The following is a 25512-nucleotide window of genomic DNA, read 5'->3' as shown; positions in this document are numbered from 1 at the left end:
ACCAATGCAATGGGCAGTGGATAATAACTCAGTACTTGGTTTTTCAACCCTTACTTCAAAGCAAATCAATTATCAAAGCAGCCATTATACTGAAAATGAAATCAAAATGACATAAGACCTTGTGTTCACATGTGCATCTTCCATTCAGAATGTACTGTCATGTCATTAAGAAGGGTACTAGGCAACACACTTCCACTACTGTCTTTCACTAGAAACTGTATTCTAAAAGAAGGCAGAAAGAGAACTTTCATTTATTGTGTGCGGGCACTGTGCCAAGTACATTATTCCACTTTTTCTTCTTAACAACCCTTTAAGGTAGGCACTACCCTCATGCCCATTTTACAAATCCAGGAAGTCAAGGCTCAGAGAGAGAAAATGATTAACCCAAAGGCACATGGCCAACAACTGGAAGGTCTAAGATTCAACACAGCTTTGACTTGACTCCAGAGCCCATGTGTCTTTCACTGAGGACAAGAGAATCCCCAAACAACCAGTCTCTAAAAATAGTAATCACGCTTGCCTAGTCCTTAGATGTAGCTGAAATCACTCACAGTTTATCTTTCTAGAGTAGTTTACCTCTAAAACTCTTCAGTTGCAAATATACTGCTAAAATAATGCTCCTCTATCATTCCATCACTCATCTTGCTAGTTCCATTTGATGAAACTAGAAACATCCTGATGAACTTCTCTAATACAGAATGTATACTCATCAAAGCCCAAAGCAAAATTGGCCAAATAGTCACTGCATCAGTACTACTTTCAAACATTTATGCTTCCCTAAAACACAGTTATAAACCTCTCAGCAAACAGACTGAATCATACTGTTTTCTAACCAACCTGTATGTCAATAAAAAAGATACCATTTAACTGAATTTTCCCATCAGGCCATTTGTTGACTGTCAATGGTAACTAAAACTGACCAAGAAAAGGCAAGTGCACTTTAATTTTCTTTTAGCATTTTGGGGCAAGAAATGGAAATAAGAGAGCAAACTTTTGTGAAGCCTGACTGCAAATTACAAACGTGGTCCTCCTAACAATCCCTTCAAGTACTGACTTAAGCCCAGTTTACAAGTTAAGTTTTATATTTTATAAACAGGCTACAGGGGTTACACAAGAAGCAAAATCCATCCCCTCACCCCCAGACCTCTTCAGAGCCCACGTGCGCATGTTCCATCGTGCCCTTTCACGCCTCTCACCAATTCAATTTACCTGAGGTAAAAGAAACCAGAGTACTTGTCAAGGAACCAAAGTTAATGAGTCTTTAAATCTTTTTAATATTCTGGTGTCACTGCAGTTCTGATTTTAGGAAAACTGTATTCCAACACTATGACAATGGGTGACAGTGGCCCAGTATGATTGTGTTCTACAGATACGATGTTCACTGCAAATAGTTTAAAAAGTCTGTACCACTAGGTGGAATTTAAAATTATCTATTTAGCACAACTTCATTTCATTTTTAAGTTTTTGTTTCTGCACTATTTCAGGGTTAGGGGAGACTGGTATAAATTACCTCACACAAACACTACAAGTAACATTACCTGTTAAGGTTAAAACTTTAACTGCCTTCCTGCGGTATGCTGCTGGGGTCTCATTAGAGCAGGCAATCTCACATTCCGCCGCGTACAACACACTAAGTTCCAGCCTCTCCCAATTACAATGCAACGCAAATCTCAAAGGACATCTGAAAAGCCTACACAGCTCGGGCACCCACTGCAGACACACAAGCACCTCTAATGGAACATGGCAGCTTTCTAAACTAAATATTCACACGCAGGGACAGGAATGCTTCGCTCGGCCTTACCCCACACTGAAGAGCGGATGCTAATTAAAAGGCCACACTGACTCAGGAAATGACCACCCAGACAACTTCAGATACTGTCTGGAGTTGAATTTTCCTATTTCCAAGTATGTTCGGCTGTCTAAACTTCCAAGATTATACAAGTGAGAGAAAGAGCAGGAGCCCTCATGCCTTTGAACATGAAGCCACTTGTCCAGAATGGTCTCCTTTCCTCAGTATCTCCCTGACCAACTTCAAACAAGACAAAAAATAATTCTAGTGGGCAGTCACGTGCTCTTCGAGGCCAGCTTTGAGTCCCTTGACAGATTCTACCAATGCCTCCCCCGCACTACCACCATGTCCCCCTTATATGCACCATCCTCATGCTTCTTATGCCGCAGTTTCAGTCGTTTGTGGGCCTGTCCACCCCACTAGGTTGTAAATGTCGCTAAGAAAGGGACCGTGTCTCATAATCAGGCACAGAGCTTGGCACCTGGTTGGAGATCAATAAAACTGGTGAATGGAACGCAAGGTCACTCTGCATGTCTCAGAATGACCCCACCCCCAACCAACAGTTTACAGAGGCCTTCATGGTGACTCAGGTGGGGATATAAAAGACCTTCTGGTAGGTACCAAGAACTTCCCGTTGCTCTGCCCACTGCCCCTCTGCCTTTGCCAGTTTTAATGTGTTTCAGAAATTTTTGAGGAAGCACCACTTTTTAAAAGCCTTCATAATAGCAGAAGGTACCCAGGGTATATTCGTTCTTACCGTAATCACTATTTTTGGAAGTGTTTTACTTCAGCTAGCAAAACCTAGACTCGGCTGTGATGCAAAAAAAATAACTGTCATAATAGTCGTAATGGCTTTGAAATATCTCATCTAAGCCAACTTTATTCTCATGCCTCTTAAGAATTGCCAATCCCTTCAAATATTGGCAGTTCCATTTATTCAGATCTTCCGATACATAAAATTTGCTGACTTTTCTCCCCTTGAGTTGATATAGATATATGAAAACTGTGAAACTTTTTTTTTTTTCTTGGCTAGAAATGAAACTTCTCTGCCTGTGCAAATTATAGGGGCATTTTTAAATTACCATATGTTCTAGATCACAAGGTAAAAACAGTACAGCAGCCCATGAAAACTTTCCAGCCCATGAAAGCTGACAATTAACTCACTGAAATACAGTTCAAGCCCTCAAGTTCCCCTCCTCTTGTGGGTAGTGGTCCTATTTACATATAAATATCCTGTGTTAGTAAGTTTACTGTTCTTATTTTATATTCATTTACATGTACAATGTAAGTATACATAGGTACTACATTTAAACATTTAGCCCCAAATGTTATTTTAAACTTAATTTTTCCACAGAGCTATTTTACTTTTAAAAAATTAGAAGAAACTTTGCTAAAATTCTTAATCACACTTCAGTGTATATTAGCAAATGTGTAATGTTTGGCTGCTTTGCACACCCACATGCCCACTGCCTCCCCCTTTCTGATATCACACACCACAGAAGTATAATAAACCATGTTAATATTTCATACCACTGTGAAATATGCTGGAGTATCAATTCAACATCTGCTGTCTTTAGGGTCTGGGAGTCCCGCCGAGACACTTTCAATTTGTAATTGAGTTCTATGCTGAATTAATCAGCAGTTTATCTTTTTTACTAAAATAATGTCTTCACCACTAACCCAGATTTACATTAACAATTTATGCCAAATTACCTGCCAAGGCAAACTTATAAGATTCTAAGCTACCATCCAGTAATACTCAGTCCTATATTTCATATATTTCTCCAACCTACACACAAGAACAGCAGCAATCCATTGTTCAAGAGCTTGCAAGCCTCTAACTACAGATGACCTCTTGGATCTGTGACACAGTCTCACTTCTGACAGTGAAATTCAGGGTGGTTTTTCCCCTCTTCTTCTGAAAATCATTCTTCAATAAATGGTTATGATTCCAAATTTTTACAAAGTAAGATTTCTAGAATGGAATGAAATCAGTAAGTAATGAAAGAGCTTCTTTTATTTTCCTTTCCAAGGAGCTATGACATTCAAAATCTTGGCCTGGCTTAAGTAACAGAAAAAGACAATCTAGATAAAGGGAGTATTTTTAGTGTCTTATTTGTCCCTGAGACCAAGTTTGCTGCAAAGGCAATTCAATTTGACTAAGAGATGGATAAGGAAGCCATTTTCTCTTTGATATCATGACGCAGAGTATTTTATTAGCAATACTATCTTACTTTTAAATTCTACCTGTACAGTTGAAAGTCACCAAACACTTATTTCTATTCACCATTATCCCTGAATCTAGCTCTTGCCTCTCTCTGATCAAAGAGCCTCTGGTCACAGAGAAGTTACATTTTGCCTGCTGGTTCTTTGCCAAAAGTGCAGTAATGTACTTTGTGAACTATTTCTCTTACATGGTATATTTTCCCCTACCTTTCACAGTTACAGGAAATAAGTAAAATGAAAACATTTTAAATGGAACACCTGCTCCAAAGAAATGCATCATAAATAATTACCTATCTATTTCAATCTATATTGCCTATAGCCTGTATAAATCATACAGAAGGACCTCTTTCAATACTACGTCTGGATTACAGCACCAAGCATAATCCTCTGCATTCAGTTTGTACCCAGTAAATACCTGCTGATTATATTGTTATTTAAGAAAATTAATTTTAGTGTGTACACAGCACAGTGGAAGACATGAAACAATTTTTGCACAGAAATATTTCTGGCAGAAAATTCAACAAAGAATACTCAAAGTCAGTAATATAACAGTATAGCATTTATGTATTTTCATTACTCCCCAAATGCAGACTTTCAAATTTTACACAGTCACTTTCTTAAGATTTGTTCATCTTGAATTGCAAAGGCCTGACCCCAAAAGGAATCCATTCCTGGCTCACCAGAGATTATACTATACCTTTCTCTTTCTTTCTCGGCCTCCTCCCATTTAATCCCCTTTTATTTCCTGCAACTAAATGCGAAGAATAGGACACACTTTCTAACATTTCCTTCAACCCTTCCCTGAAATATCCTACTCTGAACTTCAACTTTTATCAAAGGCAAAATACAATGGTAAGGGTGGAAATGATTACCAGCCACCACGATTAACTGGGGCTCTGAAGATGCAGAGATGGAAAAGACAGACCTGGCCAGAGGGATGGACATTCAGATGGCCATTTCTAAGTAAAGGAAGACTGAGGAATCCTAGAGAACCAAAGGAGAGAAGCATTACTTGTGAAATTCCACCTTCTGTATGGTAGGGAGCAAAGACCTGGTCTTGAAAATTCAGGCAAAAGATGAAAATAACTCACATCTGCCTGTTTTATAAAATACCACAAAATGAAAATGTGAGCAAGAAGATCCAAGGGAGTGACCCTAACTCAGTAAAAGTCCCTTTCAGCCTCTCCAAAGTCGGCCTACCAATGGGTTCAAATTCAGGAGAACATACTCACTTTTTAAGTGGAGGACAAACCAAAATATCTGATGTTGGTGTGAATGAAGCTTTAACCATCAACAGTGTCTTCTCATTACCATCTAGTCTAAAGGTTTAACGGTAATTCTGCAAATCACCCACTGAACTATAATGCCAATTTCAATATCTATTCATTTCTGAAGTTAACTATTAACTCTAATAGGGCCCCAGGGGTTATATTTTTGGGTACTGACATCTCTAAATACTGAGGCTTTATGTTAAATACAACCAGAGAAAAAATTATTGGGGGACATTAATACAGTTTTTGATCTAGCAATAAATATATAATTTACTATGTCTAATGCTTCAGGTCTTAAAGAAAGTCAATAATTAGGAATTATGACTAAAAGCAAATGACAGAAATAGCTTCAGGGAGAGCGTCTAAAAAGGGCCTTTCAATATTTAAACAAATGCACAACCAACCCAATTACTGCCCAAATTCAGTGCATAAAGAAGTGTGTCAAGTGTTTCAACAGTTACATCTAAACCTTTCCATAGTTACATTAGTTCTTAACCAATAAGGAATCATCAAAACCACAATGAGATACCAATGCATACCCACCAGGATGGCTATGATCAAAAAGACAGTAAGTGTTGGCAAGGATGTGCAGAAATTAGAATCTTTATTACACTGCTATTAGCCACTCTGGAACCCAGTCTGGTGGTGGCTTAAAAGGTTAAACACAGAGCTATCATATGACCCATCCATCTGCCTTTCTGGTATATGCCCAAGAAAAATGAGAACATATGTCCACACAAAACAAAAACAATCCAAATGTCCATTAACTAATGAAATGTGGTATGTCTATTATTCAGCTACAAAAAAGGAAGGGGTACCAATAAATGCTACAACATGCAGGAAATATGCAAATACTGTAACTTAAAGAAGCCAGTCACAAAATATCACATATTTTATGATTCCTATTATATGAAATGTCCAGAATAGGCAAACTGATAGAGACAGAAAGTAAATTAATTGTTACCTAGGGCCAGTCATGTTAGGGTAAGTGGTAAATGACTACTAGTGGGCATGGGGTTTCTTCTGAGGGTGATGAAATGTTCTAAAATAGGTTGTAGTGATAATTGTACAACTTGTGACTATGGTAGAAATCACTGAATTGTACACTTAAAGTAGGTGAGTTGCATAAATGAAAATTATCTCTCAATGAAGCTGTTATTAAAATAAGGCACCCAACATTTTTAGACCAGAGGACCTAAAAAAGTCAAAACATTTAGTAACATGTCAGAGGTCAGAGAATGCACATTCTAGTCATAACTGTTTTAAAACTACAGACCACAAATACAAAAATGTAAGCATAAATTCTTACTAGTATTAATAAGAACGAATTTTGGCTCTGTTTATTTTTTCCCAGACATACCAGATACCTGAACAGATGTAGCAACCAGACAAACATAACCTTAAAATCAAAAAATGTGGAAAAGTGAGTCAAGTTCAGCTCATTAAGCTGACACCTACTAAAGTGCTACAAGAAAAACGGTCTTAAGATCCTTCAGTATCAATACGGACAGGACAATCGTTTATGATAGCCATCGAAGGCCCAATACATTTTTTAATTTTGCATTTACTTAAAACTCTGTTTGATGCCAACAGGGTTCAAGTCACACAGGAATGTGCCTCGGCTAAACAATGATCGTCTTCCTTGATCTACACTGTCTGCTGTGTGGGTTCCGCCAGCAAACCTCTCAGCAAGTGGTCACTTTCCTACGGAGTCATTAAACCTCCGAATGTCAGCTGGTGGGATTAGCCAGCAGCTTCCACACCTGAGCCCCTATGGCAGGGACAGAGGCATTTGGATCAAGATCACTAATGAATACAGAATTCTTATGCTGCTTGTCAGGGCTCCTGAGCTCAGAGTTGCACAGATGCAACCTAAATAAGACAGAAGACAGAACAATTGTTGACAAAGATTAAAAAGTTTTGGCAGTTGGGAAAAAAAGAACACCTCATTATTCAAATATGATAGTCTTGCTTATTTTTTTGTTGCTGTTGTTCAAGTTATTCTTAATTTGCCTCAATGGGCAAATGCCATTCACAATATTTAAAGGCTTCTTGCTTTCCTTAACTGAATTTGAAGAGAGCTATGCCATCTGAACATCAGCTATACAGAGAAAAACAGTGCTCTTAGAACCTGAAAATCCTGAGAGGGTGGGAAATCACAGGATATTTGGGGTGGAGAACAGTTAAAAGATAAAAATTAATTCTGATGAATTCAAAGAAAAAAAAAATATCTCCCATAGCCAATGACTTATGTTTTTCCTAATATCTCTGTTTTGGTAACTTCCTTGCATCTATTCCTGAGTTCCTTCCAATCACCGAAGAGGTCCACACACCTCCTCTGACATTTGTTTGGCTTCCTGGCATCTTCACAAGGCCTCATCAGAGAAAAGCAAAGCCTACGCAGCCCACACCTCTGCTCACCTGGAATAAGACGTCTTCCCCACTGCGTCGTCAAAGAATTACAGACCTAGCAAAGAGTCAGCACAGCACAGTGATGGATCACAACAGAGGCTCCAAAGCCAGACTGACCAGGGTTCAAAGCACGATTCCATCACTATCTGCGTGACCTTGGGCAAGACATTCGACCTCTCTACACCCTCGTTTTGTTCCCTACAAAATGGGGATACAAAGTACAGACCTAACAGGATTGTTGAAAAGTAAGTAAGATAATGCAGAGAAAGCTGTTAGAATTGAGCCTGGCATGGCATAAACACTCAGCAAGTGTCACGGTGATTACTGCATCTCTAATCTCCCCCCTCCCCAGCAAAAAGGCAGATACTTCCACGGTCTGTGTCATGCACTGAATAGACTTGTCTTGTCATTACAGCTACTACATAGGCCTTTCTCTGATTTTAAGATTTCAAATGGAAAGAAGAATCATACCTTCCTACACTGTGCTATATAAATCCCCAAGCCTGATGCGAGTACAAATAATCGTGTCCGTCGTTGCTATGTGGTGTTTGTATCCTACTACTGAGTAACTGAATAAAAGAGGAGCAGCTGCCCTATTTTAGAGCCAATTTTGTGCACGACACCACAGGAGGTGTTTTACAGACTACATCTAATCCTGATGGCAACCTGCAGGCAGGTCTCTGGATACCCATCTTCTAGATGAACGATCTTAGGCCATGGCTTGCCCAGAGTCATGCCAGGAGTTCAGTGGAAAGAGACTCACAGCCCAATCCTCTAGTTCCTAAGCTCCCATGCCCCTTTCCATCTGACCATGCTGAACTCATGTTTTATATTTTCCTTTGGGACCAGTCTATATAAATCCCCAAGCTGATCCAAACTGAACAAATTCTTGTTTTAATCAAAATAATGCATATCTCTTACACTATTGTCCATCTACAAAACACAAGTGTACCTATAATTTCAATGTCTTTCTGCTACTGGACTTAAAAAAAAAACTACAGCTATTTCTAACGTTTGCTGTCAGGACACCATATTGGTATCAACTCTCCCATTATTAAAAGTAGATCTATAGCTGCCTGCAAGGGTAGATTAATTCTGTTTCCTTGGTAGCTAGGTGTTTGGCATCACGTTTGTGAGGTAACCACAAGCCTTTAGGGCGATAGCTGCTCACATCTTTAGCAATCTATAAGGGCTTCTCTAGAGGCCGGCAGTTGCCGAGTGATGAAATATGACTCCATAAATCAGACAGCTGAAGTGGCACTTGTATACGTCACCATCCATCTTCATAGCTTCTCTCTGAAGGGTACAGGGTAAGAGCTCATCCATTGGTATTGAGACCAGAGAAAGGATCATCCCAGCTGGCAGCACTGACTATGCATGTGCTACTTAAAACTGAAGACACACTAAGACTAGGGAAAGAAAAAGATCCTGCTGGTGTTAGCACGCCTCAGGCAGTGGTAGAAGCTTCAGCAACTCATCTTCAAAAGGCAGAGAGCCAGAGCTCTAGAAACCTGCAAAAATTGGCTAAGCCTGCAGTCTTCATTTCTTTAAGTTGAGCATCTTCAAAGTCTAGAATTCTAACTGTAGGGCACAGCAGCTGCCACTGCAGATCTGATCCTCTCAGCTTTTGGCAGCTCTCAACTTGAGATTCTAGCAAAAGAATTTTTCAAGTTGCTATTATTGCCTGTCATGGATTTATAAATATTGTGCACTATCTGCTGTGGCATGGCTCTCATGGGACGCCAGAGCATGCCAAATGCATAACAGAATGAAAAACAGTTTCTATTCTTCAAATAAATGCTAATTTTTTTTTAACTGCTCACACGATGTGTTTGGTGACCAACTTCAATAGTACAGAATATGTATCAGAGAGGGGGAAAAAAGCTGATTGTCTTTTCCAGCAACATTCAGCTGCTACTTTCATTAAGCTTCTTTAATTAGATTCCAGATGCTAATTTGCAAGTCGATACCAGAGGGTGCAGGACAGTTTGTCTTTGAATCATCTCCCTGTGATGTGCGGGTCCTGCCGCACACCACCACCCTTCAGCGGCCCTCACACGCTATTCGACAATTAGTGCAAAGGGGGGACAGTATTGATCTTGACAGACTAAATATTAATCTTCTATCCATTTTAATGAATTATAATCTTCAAGAGTTTAAATTTCTCATAGGGCCAAATGAAAACATTCCTCTCACAAAGAAATGGGATGGAAGGAAAATGAATCTAAGTTATCTTATTCATTTCCTAATTCCCTCCCCACCCTAAAATAAAATGTTTTTATTTCAACAATTTTAGCAATTTCCCAGATACATACCTGCATGAAGTTAACAGCATATTTCCAGGTATTATGATCAAACTCCTCATACTTAACTGGCAAATGGACTCAAAAGGCCACAGTTTGATTATCACTAGTTTCTTGTCTAGTTAGCCTGTGGGTAATAACCAGGATCGGGGCTTCATTCTTATACCAGGCCTTAACAATAGAAAAAAAGTCTGGGGGAATGGCTCCATGCAATTCATCAACAACAAAACCTCTAATATAACTGACCCCTTTGTCATTAGGTCAACTCATACAATTCAAAATTCACTACTGTGCTAATATAGAGGGACAGTAGCTGAATAAGAACCTTTGCTGAAAAAAATAATGCATGAGATTTATCACCAGTAATACAATTTTTTATGCCTTTATTTCTATCACAGCTGGATATGATGAATACTAAAGGCAAAGTTATCAAACTGTTTCAAAGGAAGGTTAACCTGGGGACAACTAAGTGAAGTTGTATTTGACACCTCTGTAAACACTCACTCAACAAATACCGGCTGAATACCTGCTCTGAACCAGTTACCATGCTAGGTTCAAGGACACAGAAACGACGAAGCACAGTTCCTGCCACTGGAGGACACTTCCAGGCTGACAGCAAAGAGAGAAAACAAGAAGATGAAAATTCTAAGACCACCATGGCAGCTAGGGCCACAACTGGGTGAGAATTTTTAAAGATTTTAAAGTCCCTTAAACTCACATGCTTATCTGACAGTTTCTCAGAAACCCCGAACAGGGCTTTTACCTGAGGCAAGTCATTGGCTCAGATAACTTGAAAGAGCAGAGGCCCATCTTGGGCAGTTATGAATCCCAGCTGGGTTTCATTGGTCTGCTTTTTGGCCTGTAATTTCCCAGTGAGCATTTGCCCTTTGCCCTGTCTTCGTTTGCCTGTGTACTTAATGGGTGTTTGCTTTGTTTACTCTGCCCCAATGCTGTATGTCATTTGAGAAGTGTGCTAGTTATCTTCCTGTTATCTCAAAAAAATGTTCAGCACTTTCCAGATGGGAAAAAGTCCCCTCCATTTCCCAGATGGTTTCTGATGACTCAGATTTTAACTAGGGTTATCCTGTCTCAAACACACATTGAACATCAGCAGCTGAAGAACATAGATGCCTTGATGGCCCCTGCCATCAAGGGTCTCTCTCAATGACAAGTGAGAGAGAGGCCCCTGAAACCAGCTGTAAAACAACGGAACAGGTATGTACAACGGAGTACAGGGACACGGATAAATGAGGAAGCAATGAGGGCACTGCTGGCAGCTAACACTGTACTCAAAGAACAGCAAGCGCGCAAGGAGCAAAGGGGAGCAGGAAGTAGACCTAGGTTTCCCAGGGTGTAATATACGCACCCTGGACTCACACACGATGGTGATACATGAATACATTCTTTATTTATACTAATAGCGTGTGCTCATTTTCATGTATCTTGAGGGAAAAAGTAACTAGCACATCAAACCCAGAATTTCATAAACTATATTTTAAAAATAAATTTAAACTAAAAAGATAAACAGGGACGAGGACAAAGGGGACGGACTAGAAAGGGGCACTAGGCAGTGAAGGAAACGTTTTTATGTCTTGATTTGACTGACAGGTATCTGGGAAATTACAAATGCCAAGTCTATCAAACTATACACTTAAGACCTGTGTATTATATGTAAATGGTATCTCAATTCATAAATAGTAAGTTTATCTAAAAGAAAAATTTCAAGAGAAATAATAGTACAGGTGGCATGTGGATATGGCAGAAACCTTAAATGTGACATGCAAATGATGAGTTCAAGAAATCATGTTAGGCTAGCCCTGTCTAATAGAAATACATGAACCACATATGTAGTTTTACATTTTCTAGTATAACTACATTTTAAAAAGTAAAAGTAGGTGAAATTAATTTTAGTATTTTTATTTAACCCAATATACTTAAAATAGTACTGTTTCAACATGTAATCAATGTAAATATTAATGTGACATAGCTTTTAAATATTTTATACTAAATTTTTGAAATCTGAAGTGACTCTTATACTTCTAGCACCTCTCAACTCAGACTAGCCACATTCAAGAGCTCAGTAGCTAGCTAGGTACTTGTTGTTGGTGGCTACTACTGGACTGTGTAGCTAAAGATAGTGGGAAAACATTAAAGATTTTTAGGGAGGGAGGGACTTTCATCCCATAAAGAACCATAGTCTATGCCCAGCACAGTCAAAGGCACAGGTTTGTAGTTAAAAAAAAAAAATCCTCAAATTTATTTAATAATAAAGCCAGGAGTTTGTTTAATGAGTCTGGCCTAAAAATTACTTTTTCGCAAACAATTCAAAATCATGATAACCTACAACTGCCCCCTCCTAATGCAGTTCTCTGGGAAGCGGGCAGCAGTTCCTGTCCTGGCAATCCTGCAAGATCCGAGAGGCAGCGATGCTCTCTTGGGCTTCGGTGTGAGGCCCATCCAGAATCCACTCCCAGAACAGACTGCAAGGGCATAAGGAGACTGGTCATCCAACCCTGCAGTCCCAACGTGGGCAAAAAGGAAAAGTTATGGAGGGCATCTTGCCACAGAAAGACAGCAAGTCTCCCTGGAAAGGAAAGGGAAAAGTTTGGAAATTTGAAGCCAAAATGTTTCTAGCAAATGCAAGAGCCAGAAATGACACCTTTCCAAATTCTCTTTCATAGCAGAGGAGTCACCCAAACAGTGTCCTCTCAACTCTGCTGAGCAGCCTCAGCCTTCCATTGAAACTGCATCATATAATCTTCACCAAGAGAAAGCAGGTGACCAACAGTTATTTGCTTGGTCTTCACAATAAACTTTATTATCTATTAAAATCTCCTTAGATTTTTAAAGTATTATCTCCTGACAGCTGTTACACTATTACCTGCCTATTATTTACTTTTAAACTCACTTCACTGGAGAAACAGGTACTACTTTTATCTTCATGAAGTGATTTCTGTTGATTGTCAATCTGTGTCACGTTTCAATTAACTTCAAGTGAACAAAAAAACAGTCATCTGAAATTTTAAATGGTTGGCAGCCTGTTTTAAGGCCTCACAGCTATGACACAACATTTAATGGTTGGAGTTAAAGATAAAATTGATCTAAGGAACACATCCTTAGATTGGTAATATCAGAAGTTTTACTGAAGGGATGACCACATTTCTCATTACTTCCCCAAATCACATCAATATTAAAGCCATGGCCTTTGTATCATTTCAAATCCAAATTCTAAATAAATAATGTAAAAGTACTATAGCAGAGTGTTAATGTATTTCATGCTTTCAACTTTTTCTGCAATTCTCATTTTTCTTTAACACATGGAAGTCCCAATCAATTGGAAATAGGCAAAGCTTTCAAGAAAATTTAAAAAGATTAATGTGGTTTAAAGGAGGGCTTGACAATACTGAAGCGATTTTCTAAATGAAAATCATCAGAGTCTTTCTCCCTATACCTTTGTTAGTTCTAATGGATTTGTGGAGCCTCAGGAACTCCTTTCGTTTAGACTGAAAACTGGGAGACCTTTCTTTCTAAGGAACCTCGTGTATCTTTTTTCTCTGAACTTAAGAACCCCAAACAGAAAAAAAAATGCTGATATGGGTATAAATTTTCACATTCAGAAATGAGAACAGAATCCTAATTTCATTTATAGTTGATATTTGGACCTGTTTACTATTCTTAATTAGAGCAAGACACTATTATTTTTACTATAAAACACCTAGCTAAATCCTATCTTTAGTACATGTTTTACTCCTACAGATGCCTAAGAAAGGGAAGAAATTTAGCCATCAGTGACCATGTTACTTATATGTGCTACTTTCATGTACCTAGGGTGTGGCATGTCTCTCTGGCAAAAGACCCCCCATCCTGGCTGAACAGCATCCACATCCCTACATTCTCTGGCTCTCACAGCACTTGGCCAAAACCTAAAGGGTAGAGAGAGCTTCAGAGCTCCAACGACCACGAACGAGCTGGTAGAAAAGCAAAAAATTTTAAATATGCAATCTTCTCCCAAGGTGAATTAGACATTAGGCATAAAGCAATGTCAAAAGTAATTCCCCGAGACGTCCTTTGGTATCTAAACAAAACAATACCACAAAGGCAGAAACAGCAGAAACCCACATATGAAGGAATAGGGTAAACCACTCATAAACAATAAAGAGCCTACTAAATGGTTGAAAACAAGTTGACACTCCCTGTCAAAATAGTAATATCTATCAAAAAAACAAGAGATGATGAAGGCCACCTCAGGACTTATTTGACTACAAGCTGGTTTAGCAGCAAGGATAAAGCACAGTAGAGGAACAATGTCCCAGGAAGTATCCAAGCATACTGAACACTCCTTTGAAAGTACAATGGAAGAACTATGGGCTTATTTTGGAGTTTCTGGGGGGCAGGGAGTATATCTCCAAAAGGTACCATCCCACCCACCACTTAAGAAAATATATTAAAGAATCTCTCATAAATGAGACACTAGATTTATCCCACTCTGAGAACAGTCTGCTACACAGATGATCTTGTACCAATCTTCTGCAAGATGCAAAACAATCTAGAGTGGTTTTTTTTAAATGCCCCATTTTCAGGCCAGGTCTGTGTGACATGCAAAAACATACGGTTTCTCTATTCCTAATGAGAAAACAAAAAAAAAAATCTGTCATTTCAAGATACCATGACACAGAAAGCTTAGGGTACAAGAAAACATTCTACACTGCAGCACATTTACAGCCAAGAAAATTCCTAGACAGCCCAAAGGCCAGAGCGGAAGTCTGAGCACTGCCGGCGCCTCAAGCTGGAGCAGGGGCCCGGCACAGCCACTCCAAAATGAAGCTTTTCCAAGCAACTGGTCTTCTCAGCAACTATAGTATCTGTGCCAAAGAGCATTCCAACTAACAACAGTGCTGTACAAGTTTTGGAGGAATCGGCAGTCAATTTGTCAATGTCCCACATACAACTGGAAAACATTTTGAAAGAGCAAAACTGCAGGGATTCACGTACCTCCATATCTGGCCTAAACTTATCTTCAAACACAGCCATTGCTGCCAAGGAGCCAGAACCTGTAAGAAAAAGATGCATTTTTAGTATACTTACCAACTCCCAGTTTCTCCATCTCAAGTTTACCCCGGAGCAGCAAAAATGGCAAAACACGCCCAATGTCACATTCAAGTACAGCGTAAATATTAATCCTGTAGGGCCACATAAACCAGGGAAACACTGCTCTTTGAAAGCCTGGAGTCACACTTACCACTATCTCGAGTAAACCTGTAACTGGCCCTACTTCTCCTAGAGACAGGAGTAATTGTAAATTATTCACAGTAAAATGCTGAAGCATGAAAATGAGGTATGGGAGAATGTGTTTTTTCAAAAAGTGAATGCCACGTAATTTCATATATCCTATGGTATGAGTCGTGTGCTCCACAACTGTGCCCTGGCAGGCTGCTGGGTACAGTACTAAATACCAAGCCAGTTAGAAAGAATAGATTGTTTTAATGAGCTGGCCCTAGTAGCCACCTTGACACACTGGGAAGAAACTACAGCACCAGCAATGGTAATAGGACCGTGAGCTGCAGCCACCAGGTTATTCCAGCTATAACTATAAAACACTTTATTAGGTGGCATTTACTTGGAGCTATTATTTTTAGTTTATACTTCGAAGAGTAACAGCTGAGTAGACAAAATGACAGACAAAGAAACAAAAATTTATTATCACAACAGCAAATGGCTGAAAGGTTATGCTGCATGGATATAACATCAAATTTCTCCCTACAAGAGCAGGATGTAATGGCACCCCAAGTAAGTACGGGCTCCCTCCGAATGCATGTAAAAGGCAGCTCAGCGCTACTTGAAAATTCCAACTTGCTTTGTTCAGAAACCACAGAATCTTTAGAAAACCATCATTTTGTCTTAACAGGGCCCTAGCAATATTTCAGGATACTCTACTTTTGGAGAGAGGATAGAGTTGCCCACAATTTTTTACTCCAATTAAAAGATTTTTTTGGCATTTATTACTTTTTAACTTGTTTTGCATAACACTATCTGTTTAGCTAGGTCACAGAGAAAGCCATATTTTCTATTTAAAATGATTTGTGTACATCGGTTGACCACCTCAATGGTTTAGCAAAGGAAAAAGGCAGCGATTAAACAGTTTCAAATGAGGTGTCCTGCTGATTTTATCAAGTCTGCTGAATGTATAATGAAAAAGGAGAAGCTGACAGCAACGCTGCATTGAGAAAATACAGACTACCTTATCTGAACCATTTAAGGAGGTCCAATTATAGATCAAATTTAAAGGGTAGAAACAGCAGATTTACAGACACAAATCAATGAACATGGTAATCCCGATGAATATGACAGATACTCCTGTTAGGGAATATTGCTGCGGCTGAGGATCATTACCTTCCCAGCACTGGATACATCACATCTAAAGCAGTAGGAAGCGTCAAGTGCAGACTGGGATTACAAGCAATGACTATTCATTTAGGCTTTGGGAGCAAAAGGCAACCCATTCTCCTCTCTCATAATTTTTTTTCCTTTAAAAAAGGGGAGAGGGGATCTAAAGGGATATTAAAAGCTCTTTGGAGACAGAAATTAAACAGATGCAAAACTAGTGAACCCACATAAAACTAACCTAATGCAAAAGCAAATTCGCGAAAACCAAATCTCTGAATTTTATAGTAAAGGTGTCCTTGAAAATCTGGAAATACAAAGTCTACTAACATTTTGTGACTTACACATTTACTCTGAGATCAGGGATCAATGGGAAAAAGTAACCTAAGTTTCTGTTTCTGGCATAGGTGGGAACCAGTCTTGGATTTGGTAAAATAAACAAGCTGGTTTTGTGTGGAAATCAAAAGACCACTGTCATGATGATACAAGAAAATAGCAAATAAGGAAATCTCAGGAAAAAAAATACTTCTTGATACAAAATGCTCCTGCAGAGTGCCCAGACCCGGGCAGGCCTGCCTTTCCCAATCTGCTTCAAGAGCATCTCTGCGAAGAGCCCAAGGGTAAGTGCAGAGGCCCAATACACATTAGAAAAAGGGCAAGGACAGTTGAGTAACCTGAGAGCTAACAACTCTATAAAAAAGTGTCATCAGTTATGGTACACAGGAAAGCCAAGCTCACCCTAAAGACATTGTTCCTTAAAAATTCCTAGCCCTGTTCTTAATCCCGGACCATCCTTTCTTTGGCAGTTTCTCAGTAAAAAATTAATTTTACCTGTATTTTTCCTGGTCAAATATATTTCCTTCTGCTTAGCTTCATCCAGTAGTTCAAAAAATGAAAAATATTTCCCTCACAATATAATAATTCTTTCTATATCAAAAACTTTTTTTCCTGCTTACAAACAATGCTGCAGACAAAATTTCTGTGAAGTGGAAATTACCTATGAGATCTAAATTCTTAGAACAAAGTGTCCATCCAGTATGGGGAAGCTTCTCACTTTACTAGACACAGTGATTTTTTTTAGAGCTAGTTGAGTGTAGAAGAGGTAAACACAGAAAGGACACAGGGGTCCTTATTTCACTGTACTTCCGCTTCCCCTTTCTTAGCACCATCCCCAACACACATTCCACCTGCACCTGCACAGAGTGCAGAAGATTTCTGGAAACGCTTACTAAACTCCCTGTTCTGCTTCTCCTCAAATCAAAGATAAGCAGACTCCAAATAAACTTGAAAAGAAAGGCAAATTCAATATTAAAAATAATTTCTAATCTACTTGCAAATTAGCTTCTGCTCCCAGCTTTTTAGGAAAGGAGGACTTTGGCGCCCCCTTTTCAGAAATACACAGAAGTGCGGGGAGATGGAGTACAATCTACTTTGTCAACAGGTTTCTAAGAAACTCTGAATGTATGCTTGCTGTTTAGAGAACTCAAGTTAGAATTTCAAATATGACTGCAATTGCCCCATGTGGCAAGAGAACAAGATGCAAATCCGCACATAATTTCAAGACAATGAAGCTGGAGGAAGGACCAAGGCCATTAAAAAGAAAAAAAAGTGGTAAACTCAGTGAGACAAGTATTCTTTAATAATTTTATTCCAGTTTCCTAGATCTTGTTTCAACACTACTTAAAATTATATACAATAAATCATCAGACAATTTCCATACTAGTATGGCCGTGTGACCTACAAAATGTTTCAATATTATATCTCATTTTCCCCATAAACCATAATAATGCCCTGAGACATTCTATTACTTCAGCAAACTACCTAACCTGGCACTTTCATACCCAAAACCAAGACAAAAATCCTTTGAAGAAACATCTATCCTGATTTTCTATTCCAAAAACAAGGCCATCTTAGGCAATTAATCAGACTATCTGGTTTCCCATCAAGAATAAATGAACAGAAAAGCCAAGGGACAATGTCCCCAGTACAGGGGTCTCTGTTTTAGACAGCAGGCATGTCAGGTGAAACAAACAGACGTTAGGGGGAATACGCTTTCCACAAATGCAGGGTAAGCTCTAGGCACAAGGAGTGTTAGCTCTGTCCTCAGGGAACTTCGGTAACAGCAGGGAAGAAGGCAGTCAAGGGGGAAGAAACGTGCATCCTGCTGAGTGCCCACCATGTGCCACACGTCACTTGTTATGTCAGTTAGTTGTCCTCCCAGCAACACACCAAAGAGCTAGAGATTCTTGTCCAGGATTACACCACAAGGCAGGATTCCTGTCTCAGGCGTGGCCCTATGTCACTCACAGCAGGAAGTCCATGACCTTCTGTGTCCCTCAGCTCCCTTCTCATACCAAATGACAATCGTTTCTCAAATGCCAGGCCATTTCAAGCCTATCCCACCTTGGGACATGGTATGTATGCCCTTTGCCTCCTCAACAGTTCAAACAACTTCTAGTCACTCTCCAAGACCCAGCTGAAATACTCCGTCCTCCCAGAAGCTTCCTTGACCACACCACCATGAGAGCTTATTTATGGCTCTCACCTCTGGAACTTGCCCATCCTTTCGTATCTGCGTCCCCCTACCTAGCAGCCCCTGGGACCCAGCGAGCACTAAATAGAAGCTGTTGAATTAAGCTGGGCTGATGTTGAGTACAACTGTTCAAAGGAGGAGCTGGGGAAACTCTGAGCTGGCCCTGAAGCAGTGAGGAGAGCAGTAATGCCTTCATAAAGTGTCAAAGAACATTTACTGCCTAATCTACCAGACTGGGATGAATATAAGACAAACTCAAATGTAAAGTAAGTTCAGTTTTCAACAACAACAAAAAAGGCTTTAAGCCCACAAAACCACATCCCACTATATGTCCTAGTCTGGTCCAACCTCTGTGATAGAAGAGTGAAATGCCCTCCTTGGATTTCTGCATTTTACTACCAGAGCTCTCTGTCTCATCAGTAGTTTCCATGCAGCTGCTCCTTAGCAACCTACACCAAGCCTGCCTTTTTCAGCCCACCCACAGTTACTGAGTAGCCAGTGTTGCTTCCAGAACAAAGCTCTTTAAAATAGAAAAAAGAGGTATAATCAGTGACCTGCATTTAGCGAAATGCATTTAGAGAAAAGTGCAAGAGACTGTGATGGCTACTGGCTGCCCACTGACTGCCCTCCCGCACCCAATTGTCCTCCCCCAAGCTCACCTATGCAACCCCCACCCTCCCTACTCAACCACTCCTGACTCCCAAACCACCCAGCAGCCAGCTGTGGAGAGGCGGGGGTGTGGGGAGGATACACAGCTCAGGCCACTTTCATCCATGGGGGCCAGGAAGTGCTCTGCACCCCCATCCACTGCAGCCACCCTGGCGGGTGCCCCTCACCCTCCCTGCTCCCTTTTGGTGCACTTTAAGAGAATTCCTCCTACAATAGACACCCCCATTGAGTCCCAGAAAACAGGTGGGCTCCCCATCTCTGATTCAGGGTCTTACCCACAGACCTTTAAGATGTCATTATGGGTTCCCATGACCTCCAGGGAGAAGGAGGGGGATCCCAGACACAAATGACACAAGGAGCCACATCTCCAGCCAATCTTTTAAAATTAAGTATCTGTTTTTATTAATAGCAAGTCACTGGCTTAAAAAAAAGAAAAGGCTAACTCCTGTAATCGATGTAAAATATAACCCTTGAAGCTCAGAAAAATGTGAAACATGCAGGACATCAATAACTAAAAATAGCTCACAGATAAGTAACACTGATACATCAACACAGAAAAGGACACAACAGTCTACAAAAAGGAAAGAAGGCCGGAGGCCCATACACATTTAGAAACATTATTCAAGTTCACTAGTAATCAAAAAAATATAAACTGAAATTAAATAACCATTTTTTTCCTTTTAGATTAACAAAGATTAAAAATAATAATATCCAGTGCCAACAAAGGTACGGCGAAAAGAGCAATCCAACACACTTGTAGAAGCAAAAATGGGTAGACCTTTTCTAATGGGCAATTTAGAAACATCAATCAGAAAGCATAAACCTACACAGAACCGCCAAACCAGCAATTCTCCTGCTAGAGTTACTCTAAAGAAATAAATGGGTAAGTGCCCAAATTATATGTATAAAAAGATCATTGCTTAAATTAGGGGGAAGAAAACACTAAATATCAATGTAAAGATCCAACAATCAGCTGATAAGGAAAATAAACAATTAAAATGGTCATTAAACATGACAAATGGAATGATGTTCATGATCTAAATATTTAGTGGGGGGGAACATGTTCCAAAACAGTATTAACAGATATGCTCATATAATACATATTATACAAATCCAGAAAAATATAAATCAAAATATTATGCTTATTTCTAGATGGTGCTACTTTCTTTATTTTTCTTGAAAGACTATGCATTACTTGCAATTTTTTTAAGGCATGAATTTGAAGATAATAACAATTTGACGTTGTGAAGGGATGAAAACAAAAGCAAAAAGACCAAGGCCTTGCCAGCTGTCACAGTCGTGCTGGGAAAGGCAGCAGCATGCAGCTTATTCCTGCAATTTGTATACAGGGGTCTGAAGGTCAACCCACGCATGAGTCAACAGTTCCAAGGAACGACAGCAATCAATCATCACAAATAAATAAAATGCCCCCCGTCTCTCTACTGCTGTCTAGGAGGGCTTCCTTAGGAAGGTCTGAGAGGTAAAATAATCTTAATAATGAAGGCCTTTGAGCATATCAGCACCAACCCCCATCCCACTTACCCAGAAGTTTACTCTGTGGCAAACAAATTACTAAACAGACCACAACATAGTAATATACAGTGTTTAAGAAATGTCAAGGCACAGCCACATAGGTTTTGTCTGCTCTTCAGACATGGCAGGCAGCAGCAGTCCCATTTTATAAAAGAGGAGACTGATCTTAGGGTAAGACTTGCCCAGATCACATAACCGATGATAAGCAAATCTGGGATTTTGAACCCAGTCATTCTGAATTTAAACTGTCCAATGTTCCTTCCACTCCACCATGTTGCCTCTCAAATAGCAAAGCCAAGTGCTTGAAATTAAGGCTAGCAAGTAAGCATGGAAACGGCTCTTTTCTTAGCTCCCTAGCCCCCACAAAGCATGCTTTCTAAATGGCTTTTTCTTCAGATTTCCGCAGAACGATTATCACACATCTGGATATAGTTAATTTGTGTTGTTTTACTTGGAAATTCAAATGAGACTGGGAGTTTAGTTAAATGTTTTAAATGATTAAACAGATGCCATTCACTGTTTAGCAATGCCACTCAAGTATCTGTTCTATTTACTTTAAAATACCTCATTCAAAAAAATAAAAAAACAGAACAGTGAAATCAGTCTCCATTTTCTAAAACTCTGTTTTGATCTTAACTGATCAGCATTAGTAGCTCAGTCTGAACCTAACTTTTCCTGTGAGAACAGCTCAACTCAGGACAAAATTTGAAATGTATCAAGAAAATTTACTATCTAAGATACTGCTTTTACCTGCTCTATATACTTAAAAATACCTGCATTAATATGACTTGAGGATAGTGGGGTTTTTTTTAAAAAAAAAACATAAAACATTACTTCTTACAGAGTTCACTAAAAGTACTAAATCAAACTTAGCAACTCTAGAATCTATGTTGTTATACATGCTAAAGAAAGAATAAAAGGTTGAAATAATTTTCTTAAACCTGCTGCTCTAAGTCAAACTCTAGGAAGGATCTGAAAGCCTGAAGACAGGTGATTTGCTTCTTCTAATAAGGTCTATGCTCACAAACTCTCAGACTTCGGAAAGGGGAAAACGTTTACTGGGGGCTTTCTGGGTCCCAGGCCCTGAATCCAAGTGATGTAGATACTTCCTCATTTTACAGACAAGGAAGTTGAGGCTCAGCTAGTGTACAGGCAATACAGTCAATAGGAAGTGGGGCCGAGACTGAAACCTAGGTCTTGTGACTCTAAAGCCCCATGCTCCTCAGAAAGGCCACTTCCCACTCATACTTTCAAACAAACCAACCCAGATGCCTGCTCAGAGGCAGGCTCTGGGAACACACAAAGGCACAGGAGATGGCACAGCTCTGGCACTTCTCGTTGTTTCCCCCAGCACATCACTGAGGCCCTCTGAGCCCTGCAAAGCTGCCAAACTGCTCTAGGCACCACTGCATCAAGCACAATGTGAATGTTGCCCTGGAAACTGCAGTAGAGCAGCCCTACTCCCCTCCTTCTTTCCCAGTACGAGGGGGATGACAGAATGTATCCTCCTCAGGGTGGCTGAGAGACCTGAATGCACAGACCCACAGAAAGCAGAATGCCTGGCACATAGTAAAAGCTCAATAAAAGACAGCTATTGCAATACACTAAGACAAGGTCCCCGTCCTCCAGGAGCCATTTCATATAATCATTCTCAACAAGTTCCAGAGTTGACAGCTTTAATGGGAACAGAAGTCTTCAAAATTTCTTCTCTCAAAGTCATAAAGTTCTGAGAGGCAGCAAGAAATGGATTTCTACTGCTTTTCCCCTAATCAGTGTAACCAGATCTTTTCAGGAAAAGAGCTGTGTCTCCTATAAGGAGCAGTCCATTTTAAGCACCCAAGGACCTTTTGCCACCATGGCCTGCCAAGGTATAAGATGTATGCAGTGATAAAAGAATAACACGTACAACTTTCTAATCCATCAGTGTCAGCCATCCCTGACAGGGTGCTTACTCACACTTGCTCATTGTTAGTCAACTGGCCACTCACCCTGGGTAAAATTTGGTGCCTTCCACAGACCCATGGATTGGGATCATTTGTCACTCTGTTCCTGCCTACAAGGCCTCGTCTCCTGGTGTTGGTGCTTGCTCCGGAGGCCAGCACCGCCGATGTGTGAAGAAATGAGGTACGGGTATAAAACAGTGTTGGTGCAGGGGGACCACGTTCAGCCACTAGAGAGCAGTGGAGCACCTCTCATCACTCAGGAAAACTCAAGACACCGACTTCAAATGGTTCAATTGTATGCATGTATTTCATTATAAGTCTTGGCCAAAAGCTTCAGGATGAGGCAGGCCAAGCATTCAGACAATCTTGCATGGGTTGCTAAAATCTGGATTTGCCCTTTGTCAGCATAAACAGTTTAATTTGATGTTTTCACTCCTGAGTAAGCACTGAGTACTACATTTAAATCCCTTGTGAGAGGGAAGAATGCTTCCTTTTCATCAGCAAATATACCTCAATGTTAAGAGTGTCTAGCTTTTATTTCCAATAAATTTTTAAAAATTTATTCCAGTTAATATGCTTGCAAATAATTTTTAAAGCACCCAACAATTTCTCTCAAAAAATGCAGTTCCTATGTTCTTCATGTAATTGTAGATTAATGATAAAAAAAAAGAAAAAAGAAAGAAAAGGGGGATTACTCCCTGATAAGATAAAACTAACTGCAAATCACCGATTAATGCATGCTTTAAATATCCTTAATTTTGATCATTTAAAGGGTGTCAGATGATCAGCTATGGAAGTACATTTTTCTGATAATATTCCTTTCTCTTAAAAAAAAAAAAAGCAGTTCCTGTGTGGTGATCTCCAATAAGTTCTTCACAATGGTATAAAGGGCATATCAAGGTGTGAGCCAAGGGTTAGTCTGTGTTTATACAGAGGATCAAAGCCTAACTTGGCTACCCAGAAAACAAATTAAGATACGATATGAAGAAGAACTTCCAACATCAACATTCTCTGGAAGAGTCATTCCAGAAGATGATCATCAAAAAACTTCAACAAAGATCCTGGTGCTGTTACAGTTGTAGCTGCATTCATCCCACCAGTTCCTGGACTTGCCATTGGAGTGAAGAAGGAGAATGTGCATACAGTAAAACAACAAATTTGACTGATCTATACTGTCGGAACTCAACCTAGAATTAGGAGAAGTGCAAGTTGTAGCGCTCCAAAATCTTGCAACTATAGACTATCTACTGTTAAAAGAACATATGGGATGTGAACAGTTCCCAGGAATGTGTTGTTTTAATTCATCTGATTTTTCTCAAAATATTCAAATTCAGTTAGACAATATCCATCATATCACTGATAAGTTTTCACAAATGCCTAGGGTGCCTAACTGGTTTTCTTGGTTTCACTGGATATGGCTGGTAATTGTAGGTCTGCTTTGGTTATGTAGCTGTATTCCTATTATGTTAATGTGTGCATGCAATTTAACTAGTAATTTAAAACCTATACATGCTTATGTTACACTACAAGAAGGTATGTCAAAGAAATAATCAATCTTCCCATGTTTTCTTCCATCTGCTACTTTTATAGCTTCTTTTCTTCCTTCATAATTACAACCCCTAAGTAGAATCCGTGCCTCATATCGAAATTACCGAGTATCATAATTCTTCCAAGTGGTAAAGATACCTCAAGACAAATGCTGGGCATAGAAGCCACAGGGCATAAATCTGCAAAAAAGTAAAAAGCTAACCTTTTCAAACAATATTGCTTCTCTCTCTCACTTGCCAACTTTACATCTCCCTGTATGGCCCCGGAAGATGACTGGTTAGCCAGAGACGGGTAAGATTCCTCAAGGGAGGAACAACCTAAGACAGGCACAGTCACAGGGGGGCCATCAGGTGAGAAACTGGGGATCAACAGAGGTGAGGCTTAGAACCTCCCCCCCCCCCCGTTCTGAGAGAAATCTGCATCTGTGGATGTTTTGTTGCCCTTGTCTAGCTTGGATTAACACTTAGTCTACAGGCACACACCTGATCATCTATATTTGCCCTCTTACAGCACTAAACTATGTTTTCTACCTTTATCTTGCATCTACCTACCACTTTAGCATTTTATTAAAAATAATAATAATAATAATAATAATAAGGGGAAAATGTGGGATTCACATATAAATCAAGTATAAAAATCAAACGAATAATCATAATTGACCTGATTGTTTATAGTTCATGATGCGTGATCAAAACCAAAGTTTCTGTGATGACTGCCCTTGTACTGTTCACCATGTAAGAACTTATTCACTATGTAAGACCTTGTTCACCATGTAAGAACTTGTTCGTTATGCTTCAGAAGATTGGAGACTGACGAGAATTAGGCTTGGGGTTGATTAATGATTGTGCATTGAGTCCCCTATACAGAATTTTATTGTTATTAACAACCATTTGATCAATAAATA

The 25512-nt window shown here is 39.6% G+C and overlaps 1 protein-coding gene across 1 annotated transcript in view; it reads right to left on the bottom strand.

Annotated features, from left to right (window-relative positions):
* Positions 1 to 25512, bottom strand: part of PSMB7 (proteasome 20S subunit beta 7) — a 57419-nt gene that overhangs the window by 12523 nt on the left and 19384 nt on the right. Inside the window, exon 6 of the mRNA XM_017666180.3 lies at positions 14994 to 15052. Within this exon, the coding sequence (XP_017521669.2) occupies positions 14994 to 15052 (59 nt within the window). The remainder of the gene's footprint in view (positions 1 to 14993; positions 15053 to 25512) is intronic.

Source organism: Manis javanica, chromosome 2, assembly GCF_040802235.1.
Source record: "Manis javanica isolate MJ-LG chromosome 2, MJ_LKY, whole genome shotgun sequence".
Classification (NCBI taxonomy): Eukaryota; Metazoa; Chordata; class Mammalia; order Pholidota; family Manidae; genus Manis; species Manis javanica.
Note: the sequence above shows the minus strand (reverse complement) of the source record. Positions and strands in the feature narration are given on the sequence as shown.